Source organism: Trachemys scripta, chromosome 4 (assembly GCF_013100865.1).
Source record: "Trachemys scripta elegans isolate TJP31775 chromosome 4, CAS_Tse_1.0, whole genome shotgun sequence".
NCBI classification, from domain to species: domain Eukaryota; kingdom Metazoa; phylum Chordata; order Testudines; family Emydidae; genus Trachemys; species Trachemys scripta.
In genome coordinates, this window is record NC_048301.1 from 7,256,761 (window position 1) to 7,274,835 (window position 18,075).

General features: G+C 44.0%; 1 protein-coding gene across 1 annotated transcript in view; it reads right to left on the reverse strand.

The window, feature by feature from the left end:
- Positions 1–18,075, reverse strand: part of NIN (ninein) — a gene marked incomplete at its 5' end in the record, with an annotated part of 100,837 nt that overhangs the window by 25,666 nt on the left and 57,096 nt on the right. Inside the window, 9 exon segments of the mRNA XM_034767969.1 lie at positions 372–441; positions 1,429–1,554; positions 2,895–5,009; positions 5,769–6,292; positions 7,636–7,757; positions 10,990–11,137; positions 14,397–14,486; positions 15,340–15,450; positions 17,633–17,807. Coding sequence (XP_034623860.1) covers positions 372–441; positions 1,429–1,554; positions 2,895–5,009; positions 5,769–6,292; positions 7,636–7,757; positions 10,990–11,137; positions 14,397–14,486; positions 15,340–15,450; positions 17,633–17,807 — 3,481 coding nt within the window.

The following is an 18,075-nucleotide window of genomic DNA, read 5'->3' on the forward strand; positions in this document are numbered from 1 at the left end:
GAGTTAGGGGGGTAGAACAGGTCACTCAGGGACACCCCTACGCGAAGAAGTTGCACTGATATAAGTATGTATTTTCATTTCTTTCCAGGCTGAACAACACAGAAAACACCTTAAGTCTGAAAACTACTCTAAGTACCTAGGTAATGAAACTGTGCAATTACCTCTAATGCAATGTGTCAAGGAAACCTTTAATCAATACTGACCAGTGAAGGAGAACCTATGGTTATTTTAGAATATCTTTGAATTTTTTAATGTATGCAAGGTGCATCTCCTCTTGCCTTCATGACATTTAAACTACGGGGCAGAAATTACCTTATGCACCGAATGTCTCTTTACAGGAGAGATTTAGGAGGAAGCCTCAGTCTACATACCTGTTTTCTCAAGTTGTCTGCCACTTTCTGCACGGCCACCTTCTCCTTTCTTATAGTCTCCATTTTTTGCCTAAATAATGGACATTGAACAAAAGTATGGTTAAAAGTTGTTTTTTTCAGATGTGCTATGTGCTAGAACTGTTTCAAAATGCACCATCTGTCCATCCGAAATGGTCATGGCTGAAAAATTCCTGGTTAGTAGTAGAAAGGCAGGGGATGGATCACTCAACAACTGCCTGTTCTGTTCGTTCCTTCTGAAGCACCTGGCATTGGGCCACTGTCGGAAGACAGGATACTGGGCTAAATGGACCTTTGGTATGGCCATTCTTATGTTCTTAAGACAGGGAACTGCTGTTTTCACATAGGCACAGTCAGTGCTCGCTTTCCCCGTCTTTCCTCAGGGACTGATGCACGTGGTCCAAGAAATACTTCCTCTTCTTTTCTGGAAGGCTCTGGCAATCCAAGGACCCCATGTTTGACAGTCCTTCAGGAGAGAGATGGAAGTCAAGGCATTCAAATGCTCCTTTCCCCTCCCCCTCCTTTTTCATGGTAAATGTCTTTGGGCACATCATTTTTGCACATCAGAAGCAACAGGACCACTGCAAGCAGGTAGACATGGTTGCTAAACAATGTGAGCAGCTGCAGCGTGCTGGGCCTGTGAACCACATTGCCAGGCAGCTCCTCCACCTGCCTTCTCAAGTGAACTCAGGGTGGCTGTTTCTGCTGCTGAGCAAGGGGAAGGGCAGCATTAGTACATACGCTCAGTAGATCATTTAGTAGGTGATGTGCTTCTCTGGTGAGAGAAGTACCCTTTCCCCATCTGGCAACGTACAGAGCAAGCAGAGGCTGGTATGAGCTCATATGCTGCCAAAACTCTACAGTGAATAAGTGCTGTCACTGGAAAGAATCACTGTCATTTTAAAGGCATACAACAAGCTAGAGAACTTTGAGACTGACTTTCTACATCCCATAACAGCAACAAGGGTGCCGTTTTTCTTGTTTGCATTGCAGTTAAAACCAGGAAGCACATGCAACATATGCCACTTCGTATTCTTACCACATTTCTTCTCGAGATCCATTTAGCTCCCTTAGTTTCAGGTTAGAAACACTACCTTCCTCATTTAACAGGGTTATGTCATTCTTCAGAATAGCATTTTCTTCTCTGAGCTTCTCAGCCTCACATCTACAGTATAGAGACAAGACAGTTGAAACACACCGATGTTCTCGTACCTCTTCCAGCTCCACTGGTAGAAAAAACATTCTCATTACAAAAGGCAAATTACTTCTGACAACTGAAACAGCAGAACTTCCCATTGATAAATATCATATGGATGAATTTACATGGCTTTTATGTAATGCTTACCAGGAGCACCTCCCAGAGCATTGCATAGGTGCTGTTTTAATTTCATGTACAAATTGAATAAAAAAAAAAAGTCTGTTACACTGAAATGTGATTGCAAACTTAAATTACACCTCTGTAATCCAGTAAAAATCTCAGTGTATATTTTACAGAACTTTTTGTTTGTAATGTGATTTGAAGACAACGTAATAGTTCAGACAGTTTGAAAGCAATTGTTTTGCCGCACTTTGCATATTGTAATGTATTAGACCATCTGTTTCAGGAACAGCAGTTCAATACGATGGGAATACCAGCATGAGAAGTAGCAGAATTTGACCTGTCTTTTCTCTTGTTTGCGATTTTAGAGTAGGTGCTTTTAAAAATCAGGCTCTAGACATGATGCAACACTTGAAAGGGTCATTCCAGGCTTCCCATAAGAATTTAATAAAAAGTTAACAGCCATTTGTAACCACTTTGTGTAATCTCAAGGGAATAAATTCTTTAACTGCTAAATTTCAACAAAAATGAAGGTAATTTATTATGAGCTATGAGTTCTTAGTTATGCTGGTATTTACCATATCATATACTTAATGGATTCTGAAGGATTTAAGTACTCCTATTTTGAGAAAATTACTAAGATTGTTTAGTGTTAACTTTAACATTGTAGAAAATTGCAGCTCCGTTAGTACCCTGAGTTACAGGCCAAGAACTAAGGCAAGAGAAGTGGAGAGATTATTAGTATGAAAGTTAAAAGCACTCCAAAGAAGTTACAGTAATGTTCTTTCACATTAAAATGTTTGTTTCATTGAGACTTATCAACTAAAATACACTCTGCAAGAATAAATGCATACAATCACACTGAACAGTTGACAAATTACTCTTGCTTTACCATCACTGCTTTTAGAATATCATCACTTACATAACTGCACAGAAGATTAAAATTAACCTACAAACTTTCATAATCCACATTAAAGTAGTTTTCTTACTAGTCATTAGAATCCAAGGCATTGTCTTCTACTCAAGGTTAATCTACTTGTTAATGTGACGCAAGCATAAGTAAGTCAGTAGCAGTTACATGCCAGTCAATGAATGCTAGCAGGTTAGTTTTCTAAGCACAGCAAGCAGCAAAGTTAGATTTTGGGGGGAGCACAGATATGTCCCAATTTTTTTAAAGTGTACATTACCTCAGGAGTTCAACTTTTTGCTGCAGCTCACTACATGTGCTTTGCAAATCATGTATCGTTGAATTCAACTCTTTTTCTTCTTGAGAATGCGTGTCTTTTTGCTTAACCAGAGATGTAACTTTCTCTTTCAGCTTCCTGCTCAGCTCTTGTAGCGCTCTTTTCTCCGTTGCCAGGTCTTTTATCGTGGTCGCACATTGGTCATGTTTGTTTTGCAGGACTTTAAACGTCAAAGTATGTTCTTCCAGGTTTCCAAGTCTGCACTGCAGTCTTAAGTTCTCACTGTGCAGCTCTCTCTTTTCCTGTTCGTATTGGTCACGGGCATTTTCCAGTTCCTTAACTTCTTCCAGGAGCTGTGTTTTTTCTTGCCTGAGTTTGACACTTTCTTGATTACTTTCTTCTAACCTGTGCTGCAGGCTTGTAAGTCTTGATACATCCTCTTCAAGTTTTTTATTTTGTTCAAACAACTTTATCATTTCAGATTTCAGGCCCTTGTTTTCTAGCTGGATTTCTTCCTGTAATAGAAGTGTAGATTGTGCCCTTAATCTTTCTTCTAGCTCTTCAATCTTTTTCCAAAGGTGAAGTACTAGATTGTTCAGCTCTCCATTCTCTTTAGTTGCTCCACAGATCTTCTCAAGTTGAAGAGAAGCTTCAGTTATTTCCTCAGCCTTCTTTAGTTCAGTCTGTAGCCTAGAAACTTCATAACAAAGCTCTTTATGGTCTGTAGCATGATCAGATGTTATTTTTGCCACCTTGCTATCTTCCTGAAAACATCCATTCTCTCTTTTAATGTCTTCATAGAACATCTTCAACTTGGGAACCGCCTCAAAGATTTTCTCAAGCTCTGTCTGTTTCATTTCCAGCACAGACACTTCGGAAGCCTGATCTTGCCTCTTGTCATTAGCTTCATTATATTCTGCTTCCAATACCATTATATTTTCCAGAAGCTGACCAATCTGTATTTTCAGGGCATGGTTCTCTACCTTAGTGTCTTCATACATCTTCTCTAGACTGGAATAAGCCTCAACCATTTCTTCAAGCTCCTTAGTTTTAGCCTCCAACAATGAAAGAACAAGCAAGTTTGCTCCATGATCTGTCTCTTTACAACCATCTTGCAGATTTTTGAGAACATTACCCTCAATTTGCTCTATCCTGTCTTGCACCTGAGATTTTTCCATCTCAGAATTTGATTGGTCAGAACTGGAAAGTTTCCTTGGCTCTTGCTCCAGCCTCTGTAACCTCTGCTGTAACCTGACAATCTCAGAAGCCATTTTCACATTTTCCTTCACAGCCTGCTCGTGAACCTTCTGTAGGTTTATAAGAACCTCTCCATCCTCTTCCAATTGCTGCATGCCAGAGAGTGCTGAAACCTTGCTCTTCACTTCTGCATATTCATCTGCCAAGGCATTGTAATCATTCTGCAGTTTGGAAAAGTCAAGTGTTTCCTGCTGCAACTTCTTTATTTTTTCTTGAAGCTTTACGATTTCCAAAGTCATCTGTGCATTCTCTTTTTCTGCTCTCTCATGGGTCTCTTTGTTTAAGCCCTCTAAAGCAAGAAGTTTGGAATTCAGTTTGTATTTCTCTTCTTCATATGCAGTCTCAAGCACTTCAAGCCTTTGGCTAACCAGCTTCCTTTTTTCCTCTACCACAGACATTTGTTCTTCTCTGTCTTTTAGCTCTCTTTCATGATCATTTTGTTGCTGCAGTATTTTATTATGCAACTCATCCTCTTGTTTTTCAGCAGCATTTCTCAGGTCCTGCAGCTCTTTCTGGAGCTGTTCCTTTTCACACATTAGCTTGTTCACATGTTCCTTTAAATTCTTCTCTAGGAGTTCTTTCTCCTGTGTTAGGACAAAAGAAACGGCCTTTTTGCTCTCCAGCGTTTCCTTCAGTTGCTCTTGGGCTTCAGCACATTCCTGGAGGATTTCATCCTTTTCAAATTCCCACTGAGATTTCTCCTCACGCTGTTGTTCGGCGAGTTCTTGCAGTTCTCGTTGGTAGCGTTCTTCAAGATTTCGTAGTGCTTCTTCATACTTGTTCACAATTGTTTGTCTGTTGACAGAAAACTGAGTTTCTGTTTGAGATGTTCTTCTGTTATACTCAGTTTCCATTTTTTCCCTAAATATGGTCAACATAACACATTACTAAAACCTCTGCCAATTCCGGAAAATATGTCTGTTTTCAAACTATTTAACGAAACAACTGAAATTTACACATTTAATCACGTTTCAGACCAAGATATTCAATAGTTGGATTTTTCTTTTGAGACCCAGAGTAACATTTAAGAGAGACAACCTGCTGGGATTCAAAAAATCTACTTGCCTGGCAAGGAACATAACTCATGCAGTATTCTCAGATGCAGTCTTACCAAAAATAGGTGCCAGCTGATTCATGTGAGTGGAACCCTCTCAATGATGCTTCACATGAGAGCAAGGGGGGGGGGAGGGGATCTCTTTGCACTGATCAACTTTCAGGTTCAGGGCCAGAGATTTAGCTCTTGGGTTTGAGAACTCAAGCAGTAATTTTAAAAAAAGTCTTTCAATAAAGACACAAAGAATGTAAAGGGCATGGACACTGAATGGGATTTACCAATTAACTGTGCTTTAGGTCCTATTAACTAGTTTGATTTTATATCTATATTTATCTGAAGTCGAACTGAAACCAGTAATATTAAGCATCCAGTCTAAAAAAAACAGAAGAAAAGGCTTTTGGGTACCAACAGATTCACATTTAACAATAAAAACAGTTCTTCTAGTATAGTTTATACTATTAGAACTTTAAAGAAGAGTCAAAACACATTGAAGATCAAGAATAACTTCTGAACTAGTTCAGTTCAGCGAACCTGCCTAGCCCATAGCCCAAGCAGTGCTGTCTCACCTTTCTTCTTGGAGTTCCTGTTGGTGTTTTTCCAGCAATTTGTGTTGTAGCTCTTCCCTCTCAACAGCATGCTTTTCTGTCAGGCTTTTCAGCTGCTCATGGAAACCACGTTCTACCTCCCCCTTTTCTTCTTGCAGGGTCTGCACCAGAGCTCTCATCTTTTCTTCCATCCAAATACCATTCTGAACCAGCTCCTCCCGCTCTCGGTTAAAGCTCTCTTGTACCTGCTCCAGCCTAACCCGGAGCTCTTCCTCATGTCCTAGCTTCAGCAGTTCTTGGAGATTAGCCTTTTCCTTATCAAAGCTCATCTGTAAGTCATTTCTCTCCTCATTATGTTTGCAGTCAATCCTTTCTCGTTCCTCTTTGAGCATCGCGGTCTCTCCCTGGAGTGCTTCAATTTGGTTTTTAAGGGCACTTATTTGCTTTTCCATGGTTTGCCTCTCTTCATTATATTTCTTCGCCACATTTTCTTGCTCCTTTTCACAATGGGCCTTGGTCTCGACTAGTTTTTCATAATGGCTCATCTGTGTTAAAAGAAAAATACAGGGTTTTTTTTTTTTCTAGCTTACAGAGGAGCAATATTCTCATTTGCACATTAGTGTCTTAAACTGCCTTTCCCCACAGAAGCAGAATAGGAATGCGAGAGCAGTCAGCTTGATTTCTTAACGTGGCAAGGATAATATTTACACACATACAAATGAAATTCATGTTACATGCTTTTGTGAAACCAACAAAAGAAAGCATAGACAATGTGCAGGGTCTCAACTGATTTTCACGAGTCAGGAAGGGTACGTCTAGACCAGAGTTTGTGGTCCTGTTTTAACTTTAGTCAGCCACGCTTTCAGAATCCTTCGGTTAAGCTTTTCATTGTTGAGTCACCAAGAAAGTAAATATATTAAGCCATGCAAAAGAAAAGATCTGCTCTTCAAGGAAAAACTGATTTCCAGAAGCAGCAAACTATTGTCTCTCTCCCCTATCCCCAATTGTGGGGGTCATCAGTTTTCTTAAATTACAAACTCACTGTGTCTGAGTCCTGGTCTGCACTGGGAGGGAAGGAAATCGATCTGAGATACGCAACTTCAGCTACATGAATAGCGTAGCTGAAGTCGATGTACTTGGATCTACTTACCGTGGTGTCTTCACTGCGGTAAGTCAACGGCTGACACTCTCCCATCAACTCCAGCTGCGTCTTTCACCCTGGTCGTGTACCGGAGTCGACGGGAGAGCGCTCGGCAGTCGATTTATCGCATCTATACTAGACACAATAAATCAACCCCCGCTGGATCGATCGCTGCCCGTCGATCCAGCAGGTAATGTAGACAAGCGCTGAGATTCCCTTTTACAGAGTTGTACTGTAGTCATGTATGGACGCAAACTAGGTATATTTTCAGCTGGGAAGGTGGGATAAGGAGTCTGAAAACCCCCACACTACCACAGTTTAACATTGCCAGGCAGCTTAAAACTTCACGTTTATCAACTTTCCATCCAACAGCTTTTCAAATTAACAATTGTTCCAATTGCTTCAACTACTCAGGTGACTAATTTGGGGGCACCACTCAAGTTTCCTGCTCCCTACAGACCAAGAGTCCAAGTGTACAGCAGGAAAGCGTTACTATTTTCTACTTGCTGGTAGGTGGCTGTGATGCTGCAGCCTCATGAGGTGTCCTGCCCTCCCAACCACAGGGGGTGAGCGCTGCACTTGTGCTGGATGGAGGAGAGAGATTAGAGGCCAACCCAGACACACCGCTGGGGGTTGCAGGTCAAATGGCAGCAAGACAAGGAACAGCCAAGGCCGCGCCCCTTCCAAGGGAACCACGAAGAGGTGAAGGAATTTCCGAGGCTTTATTTGTGAATGAAGATAGCTTACTGTGTCTTTGAGCTCCTGTTTCAGATGCTGTAGCTCCTTGTGGTGTTGTTCCTTCATTCGTTCAATGACCATTTCTGCTTCTATGCTCATATTTAGCAGATTGCAATCCTCAGAACCAAGACCTAAAAAAAAAAAAAAAAGCCTGTGTTTTCTTGAAGCCCCAAGGGACCAGATGTTCAAGCAAAGCATCTCACCATCTACTCTCCTGGATTTTATTGAAACTCGAGGATGTCAGTTACTACAGCAGGATTCTGTAACAGCCCAGCTCATGCTCAAGCCATCCCGAGGCACCTGGGGCGAAGCAACGCCAAGCTTTCATTTTAGTGTTAATGCTCAACACAGTGACTGTCCGCTCTCCAGCGGCAACACTTCCCCTGAGGTTAAATATCAGAATGGGGGCCCCACTCCTGAGCTCTCACTGAACTGCCCACAGTGCAGCTTTGGGGGGAAGGGGAGGATGGAGGTGTTGTAAATCCTGCATTAAGCTCACCTCTACACCTCTTCCTATTCTGGAGTCATTGGGCACACCCCTCATCACCCGGTGTCAATCTGAACAGCCCTCAGACGTCTGACTTCTGCCAGCTGAAGCCATAGCCAAGAATCATTGCTGCATACGAGCACTGGAGCCATTCCCTCTCCACCAGTACAGCTGAAACCTCTACACCAGCTTCACGTCACCAGAGGTTCCACCTTGCAATGGGGCAGTTCTCCCTGAACCCGACAGGTCAGCTCTGGGACCTGGCTGGGCTGGCAGCTTGGCGTAGAGCAGCTGCACCACACTAAGGGTATGTCTTCACTACTGGCTGTATTGGTGGGCAGCGATCAATCCCCGAGCGCTCTCCCGTCAACTCCTGGACTCCAGCACCGCAAGAGGCGCAGGCAGAGTCGATGGGGGAAGCGGCAGAGTCGACTCACCACGGTGAAGACACCACAGTAAGTCGCTCTAAGTACGTCGACTTCAGCTACATTATTCACGTAGCTGAAGTTGCGTAACTTAGATTGATCCCCTCCAGTGTAGACCAGGGCTAAAAGAAATGGTCCATCGTCATCTGGCTGTTCTCATGTTCCTTGCTGAGATGGTGGTCGTGATGGTGCAGGATTATATAGGTACCAAAAAAGTTATGTTGCTTTAGTTTAGTGAAGGAAAATGTGTGTTTTGTAGATTAAGGAAAATAAATGGGTTTTAGCAGCCATTGGAAGGCTTTGAAAATACAGGGAGAAAAATGTAAGTGTGACGTTGTGCAGTCTATATGGTTTTATAAAAACGTAATAAGTGAATATAATGCAACTGAGATCTGCTTCGTGCAAAAGGTCTCTTGTAAGGTATCATTACAAAGCTCATAATCTACTGAGTGTGATCATCCTATTTGTAGAAATGTACCACTCTTGTATCTAAAACTAGAAATATAAAATATAACTCTGAGGGCCTATTGTAATTATGTAAAGTGTGGGCCATTAATGATGGTTTGGAATCTTGATGACTCCCATTAACCAGGACCGTTGTCTGCAGATGGCTGTGTTTTACTTGTGAGTCTTCCTGTATATGTGTGTGCTGGCAAGTGGGTAATGAAGTCTTGCAGTGACATGTGATCATGTCACCTGAACTAGAATCCATCTTTAACCTGGTGCTTTTCCATTGAGGGGGCTGGAAACCCAGAGGGACAAAGGGTTCCCGCCTTATGCAAAAGATATATAAAGAGGTGGAAGAGAACAAAGGGAGAGAGGAGCCATCATGAAGAATCCCCTAGCTATCACCTGAGCTGCAACAAGAGCTGTACCAGGGGAAAGAATTGTGCCCAGGCCTGGAAGGTGTCCAGTCTGAGAAAAACTTACTGAAGCATCTCTGAGGGTGAGATTATCTGTATTCAGTTTGATTAGACATAGATTTGCGCATTTTATTTTGCTTAGTGACTTACTTTGTTCTGTCTGTTACTACTTGGAACCACTTAAATCCTACTGTCTGTATTTAATAAAATCACTTTTTGTTTAGTAATTTACTCAGGGTATGTATTAATACCAGGGGGGAGCAAACGACTGTGCATATCTCTCTATCAGTGTTACAGAGGGCGAACAATTTATGAGTTTACTCTGCATAAGCTTTATGCAGGGTAAAACGGATTTATCTGGGTTTAGACCCCATTGGGAGTTGGGCATCTGAGTGCTAAGGACAAGCACACTTCTGTGAGCTGATTTCGGGTAAACTTGCAGCTCTCGGACAAGTGATTCAGACCCTGGGTCTGTGCTGGATCAGACCCGAGTGTCTGGCTCAGCAAGACAGGGTGCTGGAGTCCTGAGCTGGCAGGGAAAACAGGAGCAGAGGTAGTCTTTCCACATCTGGTGGCAGCTCCCAAGGGGGTTTCTATGATCCAACCCGTCACAGTAAGTGGCAAGATAAGTTGTAAAAATGCTGCGCTTAAAATGTGACTGATCAGAAAAACGCCTCTGATCACCAGGAACAGCACCCTCTAGTTTGCAAAATAAAGAAAAGTTGTTCTGTGTTGAATCAGGAGCGACCCCTAACACACCAATGTCATCCCAAAGAAGCAGGCCCAGCCATAAAATCTTGTCTGCTCAAAGCGGCGAAGGGGTCAACCCCAAACTGCCCCAGACTGGTTCTTAACTAAAGGTAGCAACTGGCAAACACATCACTTGTCTGTATAAAAAGTTGAGCTCTTAAAGGGTTCGTTACTAGTACCTGCCTGACCAAGTTGGACCCGCCCACATGGGTTTGAGTACCCCTGGGTCTAGTTCTTCTGTGAGTATTCTGACCAAATGCTCATGCTGTGTGTTGCTGTATGGGTGCTGTAATAGCTTATTATTTAGGCTTTTAGACGTGCTTAGAGCAAGTGTATAAACACCATTTGGCTTTTAAGATTTCATAAACAAATTAACAGTTGACTTGGTGTTGTGGGGGGGAGGGATAGCTCAGTGGTTTGAGCATTGGCCTGCTAAACCCAGGGTTGTGAGTTCAATCCTTGAGGGGGCCACTTGGGGATCTGGGGCAAAATCAGTACTTGGTCCTGCTAGTGAAGGCAGGGGGCTGGACTCGATGACCTTTCAAGGTCCCTTCCAGTTCTAGGAGATGGGATATCTCCATTAATTTATTTATTTATTAATATCCTGCCCTACTACGACTGCTGATAATTCCAGCTGGGGGACTGCTCCAAGTGTTTGAATATGTGGGATTTCCTTATGTCAGTAAGTTTCAAGTTGTGCCTAGCTCTGGAATATCAAGTCCCATTTAATCCGTTTTGTCACAAAAACTTCCAAAGCTGAGAGATCCCTGTAATCCCTCCACTAGAATCACAGCAGAAGAGCCTACTCCAAGACAAACCTAGAGGAAATATCCTTTACCTTGGTCAGGCTCCACACCACCGCTTCCCCCATTTTTAATGTCAAACTCCTCATGCAGCGAGCTTTCCAGAGAAGGCCTAAATATTCTGCCTTGAGTATGATACTCTTCCAGCTCAGACTGGAGTTCATCGATCTGGTCTTGCAGCTCCTGAGTAGAAAACACACCAGAATGAAATAAAGCAAGTCACTGGAACAGATGTATTGCAACATGACAGGACATTCAGAGTGGTTTATTTTACGAGATCGACTTGCCAAAAATCTTGGAGTAGCCTAAGAACAGCACTAATTATCCTCCCATCTGCAAGACCTATGGCTGTCCTTTTCCAAGTTCCAACACGCACAGGTAACTCCGAGGTGTGTGTTTACTCACTGAGCTATCAGCACATTCATACTGAACATACACTTTGTATATGAAACATAGGAAGCTTTCATATCCTATATTCTGGCCTGCTTCCCATTGGTTGTTACCCAGGATACAACATAAAAACCTTTCAGACATAATTGTGAAATATCTGCAATCACTCAAGGGGAACCACCCTTCTTCTGTGACCTTGATATGAAAGTTACAGGCTGTGATGCCCTCACTGCACATTAATTCATTTACCATCTGTTACTTTTGTCCAGTGGCCAACAGGATATCCTGACTCTGCACCACATACGACGCACTGAGCACACGGCATTGGCATTTATTGGCGCAAATGAGTACCTGAGCTAGGATGCATGTACACTAATTCTTGTGCATTTGGAAAATGTCCACCAAATGAACACTGAAATTTCACTCCCCCAACCTCCTCCCCAACACCTTCAGAGTTGATGTAACTAGTTCTACAGGGGTTTTGGCTTTAGCTCCCAAATTGCTGAAATCCCAGAATGGTAGCAGAGTGACAACACTGCTGTGGATTAAATGTCATCTAAAACCAGGGCATTCCCTGTGAAACAAGAAAGCTCATCCATTCTGCTTTGAATGTTTGCAGCCACAGCAGTCCTTAGAAAGTGGACAAATTAGAGTAGATATTTTGGGGGCACAAATTACAAGAAATCTGAATCAGGGTGGGTTGATTTAAATAACAGCATTGTAAATCATGATTTAAATCAGCAAGCAGAAAACCTTGATTTAATTTTAATTGTATTTGTACTTCGTTATTTACCTAAAGAAAGATTGAGTCTGACTGGTTGGTAATCAGTAAAACAACTGAACGCAGCCTTTTCGCTACATTTGGCACTTCCTTTTGCTAACCAGGAGGATATACTAGATCTAGAAACTTTTATTTAAGCAGTTGTGTAGCTTAACTTACGTTTATTCAGATTCTTAAATTTTATATTTTTTATGATGTTAGAAAATGATCAATGATGCATCTCTTATTTACTAGATGACTGTTTTCCTGCAATGTGTGGATTGCAGGAAAACAGTCATCTAGTATTCCAGCTCTATCTGAATGGAGATTTAAAATCAACTAAAAATGCACCAAAACGGCATTTTAAAATTAAATATGCTGGATACATAAGAAAAATTGATCAAAACATGTTTTGCATTTAAAACTAACTGATTTATTAAACATAAGGAGTAGTTTTATCTGTAGTTAGCGAATTGAACGGATTGTTTTTGGTCATGTCTTTCAAGATTTTAGAACTAATAGATCTCATCCTCTCACACCTAGTTATTATTCACATATTCGAAGCAAAAAAACACACCCAGAAAACAAGCTTTCCTGCTTTTTTAACTCCCAATAGGTTTCTTAACTTGGAATGAGCTCAGGGGTTCTCAAACTTCATTGCACCGCAACCCGCTTCCGACGTAAAAGTTATTACATGATTCTGGTGCGGGGAGAGAGGGCCACAGCCCGAGCCCCACCGCCCTAGGTGGGGATGGAGCTTGGGCTTCAGCTACAGCCCTGGGTCCCAGCAAGTCTAATGTTGGCCCTGGCAGCCCCATTAAAATGGGGTCTGGCCCCACTTAGTGGTTCTCAAACTGTGGGCTGGGACCCCAGAGCTAGTCAATGAACTGAACTAGTTGACTAAACTGAAATGAAGAAAATATTCTCTCTGCACCTGCAGAAGAGGCTGCTGCTGTCAAAAGCTAGCTTAGCATTTCAACAAACTCTGGTTCCAGCTGTTAGCCAGGGACATCCACCAGTTCAGTGAGTTGACTTTCTTTATAGGTTGTCAGCCACCGTGTACTGCTTAGTATAGTTTTTTGTGCAGTTTAATTTAAATGATTTCAGTAGATTCTAATATGTTTAGGTCTTAGCATGAGTTGTCAAGTTCAAATTTAATTTCAGATTGCTTTTTCTGTAATCATCATTTATTTAAATTTTAAGAAATCTGATTTTTTTAATGAAAAAAATCAATTTTCATCCACCGTGGTTTAAATGCATAAGATTTCAGGCAAAAAAAGCTCCCTTTACATGCAGCTGTTCTTTGGCCTGTCTCTGGGGTAGCTAAAGGTGGTAGCGAGTTTCACAATGTGAGACCCAACTTGTTCCAAAGGCCAACAAACAGCCAGAAGGTAACTTTTGCCTGAAGCTGTATTAGGACTGGCTAACATGAAAGGCTTCATATCCCAACCAAGGTACTCCCCTTTGTCATGGTCATTTTCATTAAAAAGCAACAGCTAAAAGAGGGGCTTTTAGGTCCAAAGGCTTGCATTGGTCTAACAAGGGGGGGCATTACACCTCTACCGATATAACGTGACCCGATATAACAAATTCAGATATAACACTTTAAAGCAGCGCTCTGGGAGGCAGGGCTGCGCGCTCCAGCAGATCAGTGTGTCGGAGCCTGACACGCTGCTCTGAGCGGCATGTTAAGGGTGCTGGGTCAGGGCCGAAGGGTTGGATAAGGGGCAGAGGCTCTTGGGGGGCGGTCAGGGGACAGGGAGCATGGGGGGTTGGATGGTTTGGAGGTTCTGGGGACAGGGCAGACAGGGATAGGGTGTGGGAGGCCTGGGGGTGATTAGGGATGGGGGTCTCTGGAGGGGGCGGTAAGGGGACAAGGAGCGGGGGGCTTAGATAGGAGTGGGGTCTTGGGAAGGGTGATTGGGGCAGAGGGTTTCCGGAGGAAGTAGTGAGGGGAGAAGGAGCGGGGGTTCTGAGGGGTTAGTCAGGGGGCGGGAAGTAGGTGGAGGTCGGATAGGGGGTGGGGCCAAGCATGTTTCCTGACTATTAATAACAGAAATGCTGGAGGCCAAAGCAAGTTTGATATAAGCGGTTTCACCTATAACACGGTAAGATTTTTTGGCTCCTGAGGACAGCGTTATAATCGGGGTAGAGGTGTATTTTCTTTATAGAATAGCGAACTCACCTGCACCTTATTAGACATGGCTCTCGATTCCTAGGAGAATGATGCGTTAAGTACAGAACTGAGATCCAGTACTGAAGCTGGTGTCTCCCACCCTTTGATTCACTCACCCTGCACTGCTGTTCATACTCATTTTTCATTTGTACCAATCTCTCCTCCTGCAGGAAAAACTCAGCACTGCTGGGATCAAGGTCGCCGAACTACAACACAGGATGAAAACAATCTAGTTAATCCTCCACTGTGAATAATCCTGGTGCAGAATTCAAGGCCAGGCCTCAATTCCCAAGCATTCCACTCAGGCTGTGTTTTATTTATTTATATAGAAAATACTGTCAGAAGGGACAGACAGCAAGAGATCAAAACAATTTCCTAGGCAACAGACCAGATGTTATTTCACAGTCCCGCATGCTCATTTCACTAACTTCGGTTCCAGTGGGTATTTTTATTTTTAGCCAATAATATATCATGCAACTATAAAAGTAACTATCCCGAAAGGGTAACCTGTTTAAATGTAGGAATCGTTTATTGGATTAGAGGCACAGAAATTCTACACCGTTACGTCTTTTAAGAACACTGACAAATGTGAAATGACCAAAAGAGGGTCCAATCCTAAATTACGGTGCAAGTTATTAAAACATGAGCACCGACCTAATTTGTTCACCCCAATTTTTAGCTCAGATTTAAGAGTGCAAGGGCTCCTAATGTCATGTCTTTATCTAAGGCAGGATCCCATGTATGTGTGTCTATGTGACTCCTTTTCTGTGATTAGGACCATAGAAAACCAGCTCTGCAGGAAAGAGACTGTTTTCTCTGGGATTTGGAAAATATTTCGCCCACTTTAGGGCACTATACGAAATAATAAGTCATTTACTGATAATTTAGGAAAATATAACCTGCAGTAACACCCAGACACAGTTGTCAGAGTAACTAAGGTCCACTGTGATCATGTTCACAGTGAAAGTCTCCTGCTAGCGGTTAAATCAGCATCAGACAGCCACCCTTTAGGAATCTGCTCTCTATTAGAAAGGCACAACGGAAGGAAGGGAGGCTCACCTTCTCGGCCAAGACATTTTCCAAGTTCCTTTGCAGTTTGCTCGTCAGGCTCTCGTACTCTGCCAGTTTCTGTCCAGTCTCCGACAGCTCGCTCTCTAAACGGCTGTTTTCCTAAAGGAGAGGGGATCTTAAAGTTCTGGCCTATTTTTGTTCGCTTTAAAAACTTTCCAAACACTGACACCCAAGAAAGTCCACAGTCAGTCAGGTCAGAAGGTACATTTGTCTTGCCCAGAAGTAGGCCCAAGCCTGGATTCCGACACGGATACTGGTACAAATGTCAGTTACCAACACGAAGTGTGAATCTGTCTGCTGGTAAAAAATGGAAGACTCCTCTTGTCACACCAAAGTTGCGCACAGGAAGGCCTGGACCTGCAAGCAGCGTACAAAGCGAAGAACAACCCCTAGTCCTGTCTTGGGGCTCTTCTCCCTAGTATTCCCTGCATGCATCTGGCCAACAGCTGCCTAGGGAGAAGATGATAACTTTCCAGGCAGATGAGGGGATTGACATCAGCAATATCTTTAAATGTCCTCCTTCCCCACCCCCAGAGCTTGTTTGCGTACAGCCTGCTCACCTTAGTTAGTTTTTTCAACTAGGCAGAAATAAACTAACTATGAAGTTTGAGAGTGAAGAGTTGCCCGATCCAATTGTATTCAGACTAAAACTAGATCATTTATGAGTTTGCTATTTCTAAAAACATTTTGGAAAGGAACCTGAATCTGGGGCCTAAATACTAATGGCCCCAGCTCAAAAAACACAACCCTGCAGACTGTTTTGAGAATACGGATCCAATTGGAGGATAGGTTTATGGGGGTTTCAGAGCTGTATTTTGATATGTCAAGACCTTAGCAGTAAGATGTTTCCTCTGCTAGCTGATGGCCAGATGATAAAACAGACAGCTATCAAGCAGAATTTACTCCTGGGGGAATTCTGCACCACTGCGTAAGCACAGAATTTATGTTCCCCACAGATTTCTTTGCTTCCCCACAGAAAAACGATTTTCTGACAAGGAAGCAAAGGGAACCCACAAGAGCGGTCATGCGACCCTCCCCAGCAGTATGTTTCGGGTGCCCAGGGCAGCAGGCAGAGAGATAAATCACTGTGGGGCAGGGGACAGGACTGGGGAAGACCCGGCTGGTGGCTCCTAATCTGTGCCGGGCTCAGCTGCTAGTCCCGGCTGGGCTGGGGAGGACAGGACTTCCTCTTCCCCTGCACAGCATCCGGGGCCGGGTCAGACCCACCCTGAGATTTCTCCCCAGCTGCAGGAAGCTCTGCAACCCCCTTCTCTCCCAACCCACCCCGCTTCCTGCGCCCATCACTCCTTAGCTGCAGGGGGAGGGATTGCTGTACAGGGAGCTGCTTCCCCATCTGCCCAACCCTCATGCCCAGTCCCTCCCACTGAGCCTCACACTCCCGCACTCAGAGCGCTCCCTACCCCGATGAGCCCCACTCCCCCTGCACCACCTTGATGAGCCACCCACATCTGGATCGCCACCCCACCCCCAGAGCCCCCTGCCAAGCTCTATCCCTCCCACACCCAGCCCCCCCCCACTGAGCCCCAACCACCTTCACTTGGACCCCCCCCGGAGAGTCCCATTACCATTGCACCCAGAACCCCCCTCCCCCAACAAGCCCCTGTGCATCCAGATCCCCCCGCACCCAGACCCCCCATTGAGCTGCCCGGATCCAGCTTGCCCCACACAGTACCCTCTCAACCCACTTCTGGATTCCCCCCCAACACTAAGCCCCTCCACACTTGGATCCTGCCGGGTGCACCTGGTGCACCTGGCACGGAGGGGCAGGGCCCTGGAGTGTTTCTGGGGCAGGCCTGTTCCTTGCACTGTCGGGGTTGGGTGCAGCCTCACTGCTGAGTCCGTGTCCCAAGGGGAGCTGCGCAGTGATCTCCCACCTCTGTGCAGCCAGTGGCCTGTGCTCCCCAATGCCATGCTGGAGCCTCCACATTTATTTGACAAAATTGGCAGAATTTTAAAATATGTGCACAATTTTTATTTTCTGGCGCACCATTTTTAATTTTTTGGCGCAGAATGCCCTCAGGAGAAAGAATAGCCCATCTGGTGTCTGGGTTGACAGGACATGTACACGCTGCAGATCACAGCTGCAGAGTCTGGGACCCTTATGACATCTAGGCAACAGCCTACCCAGGAACGCCTGCACCTATACAAATCATGCTGCTAAAGGTAATTTCATCCAGCACAACACACGCAGTCATTGAGTCTCGTAATGAGGGCTGAATTAAGTGAGAAAGTTCTGCAACTTCAGCCAGCCCTTTGTTACCTTTAGGGAAAGGGTGAGCCGGTCGCGGACGTAGTTCTCTTCCATTTTCACCTTCTCAATCTCCCGCTCCAGCTCCAATCGCTGTTTGCCAGCCTGCTGCAGGATCTGCTCTCGCTCCTGCCGGAGTTCGTTCTTTAAAGCTGCAATGCGTTCTTTGTACTCCTCATCCAGCTTCCTATTAACACAAGAGAGGATGGTAAGAAGAATGGGCCAACACCATTAAAAAGCAAGCCAGGTAGGAACAGTCACACAGAAGCAGTTGGGTCTTACACCAACAACTCCTAGATGAGAAAAAAGACTCCTGGGAGAGAAAGCAGAGATGCACAGATCAGTAGCATACACACCCACCGGCCGTACTGTACAATGCTGAGCGACATGCACATCCCATACGATGTTCTGGATAGGCCACTCCATTGTTAGGATTAAATTGGATTTCTCTCTCA